The sequence below is a fragment of the Bidens hawaiensis genome, unplaced genomic scaffold (genome assembly GCF_021521415.1).
Source record: "Bidens hawaiensis isolate Kalapana, Puna unplaced genomic scaffold, B.hawaiensis_p1.1 tig00014841_1, whole genome shotgun sequence".
NCBI lineage: Eukaryota > Viridiplantae > Streptophyta > Magnoliopsida > Asterales > Asteraceae > Bidens > Bidens hawaiensis.
Window position 1 is genome coordinate 220,280 of NW_027492313.1, and position 1,690 is coordinate 221,969.

Sequence of the window (1,690 nt, forward strand, 5' to 3'; positions counted from 1 at the left end):
TTGCGTATGCCTACCTTGTGTTGCATGCGCCAAATGTTACGTGTTTGGGTTGTACGTTTGCTCGACCCTGAATGTTTGTAGTCGTCTCGACTACTGAATGTTGCGTATGCCTACTTTGTGTTTGCATGCGCTGAATGTTACGTGTTTGGGTTGTACGTTTTCTCGGCCCTGAATGTTATATATATATATATATATATATATATTGATATATATAGGAATACACGTATAGAGATGCTCATACGTAAGAATGACTATTTATCGAATGTGGTGACCTAACCGATGTATTTCCGTTTACCGTTTTAAAACCGTTGGAATGATTATTTAAGACTTTTGTTGCTTATTTAAAACTTAAACTCACTCAGCTTAAGCTGACTTTGTGTGCATGTTAGTGTGAGTTTCAGGTTAGGAAGAGGATGCCTTATCGCTTGGACGTGCACGAAGCTACTTGGACGGTGAAGGGCATACTGGAATGCAGAATTACTTATGAACCTTTTATTTCAAAAGACTTTTAAAAGTATAATTAATTTTGATTTTGGGAACTTAATCATCTATTTTACGTTTTCCGCCGAATTATACTCTGTAATGCTATTTTAATGCAAAGAATTGATTTTAAGTTAATTTAATTTCTCAAGTGTTTTGTATAATTACCAACTGTGGGGTTTCCCGGGGTTCGGGGCCTTACATAAAAATAAAAAATGAAAAAAAAAATAAAAATGAAAATACAAACTTTACACTTGAGTTTTCACTCAAGAACCACATGTGACAATTTAATGCGACGGATCGAGAGGAGTTTCTTCCATCTCGATTGATTCCTCCAGTCCTCCAAGATAGTGCTTTAAGCGATGACCGTTCACCTTCCAAGATGATCCATTATCCAGATTCTCCAACTCTATCACTCCATACGGGAAATCTTCTTTCACCAAGTACGACCTAGTCAACTTCGATCTCAACTTTCCTGCAAACAACTTCAAACGAGAGTTAAATAATAATACCTTATCGCCTTTCTTGAACTCTTTGCCACCTTTCATATGTCGATCGTGTAGAGCTTTCATCTTTTCTTTAATGTTAAATGATCGAGAATATGCTGCATCCCGAAGCTCCTCCAACTCTTGAATCTGAAAGTACCTTTTTCTCTCGGCTGCGGTAAGATCGACATTCACCGTCTTCAATGCCCAATAAGCACGATGCTCCAACTCCACCGGAAGATGACAAGACTTACCATAAACAAGCATATACAGTGTAGTAACCAACGGAGTCTTGTACGTGGTCCGGAATGCCCACATTGCAAAATCCTCTTCACCCCTCGATTAGCATTCTCGAATTGACCATTCGTTTGAGGGTGATAGGCAGTAGAGGTACGATGAGTAACCCCATAACGAGCTAATGCCTTCTCCTTGACGGTATTACAAAAATGGGTTCCCCGATCTCTTGGAGTACCAAAACGAGTAAACAACTTCTTAAGAAACCTCACAACAACTCGTGCTTCGTTCGTGGCCAATGCTTGGGCTTCCACCCACTTCGATACATAATCAATAGCCACCAAATATACTTATTACCATTCGACGTGGGAAACGGTCCCATGAAGTCGATGCCCCAAACATCAAAGATTTCAAGAATTTTTATGGGGTTTTGAGGCATCTCATTCTAGGATGAAATATTTCCTGTTCTTTGGCACACATCACAAGCTTCA

General features: G+C 39.3%; 1 protein-coding gene across 1 annotated transcript; it reads right to left on the reverse strand.

Annotated features, from left to right (window-relative positions):
* Positions 1 to 767: 767 nt before the first annotated feature.
* LOC143547866 (uncharacterized) lies at positions 768 to 1,283 on the reverse strand. Its single transcript, XM_077039176.1, has one exon. The coding sequence runs from the start codon at positions 1,281 to 1,283 to the stop codon at positions 768 to 770; it is 516 nt and encodes a 171-aa protein (XP_076895291.1).
* Between the last annotated feature and the right edge of the window lie 407 nt (positions 1,284 to 1,690).

What these genes read in the sequence shown, in the direction of transcription:
- LOC143547866 (XM_077039176.1), bottom strand. Translation starts at nt 1,283, where the DNA reads ATGTGGGCATTCCGGACCACGTACAAGACTCCGTTGGTTACTACACTG.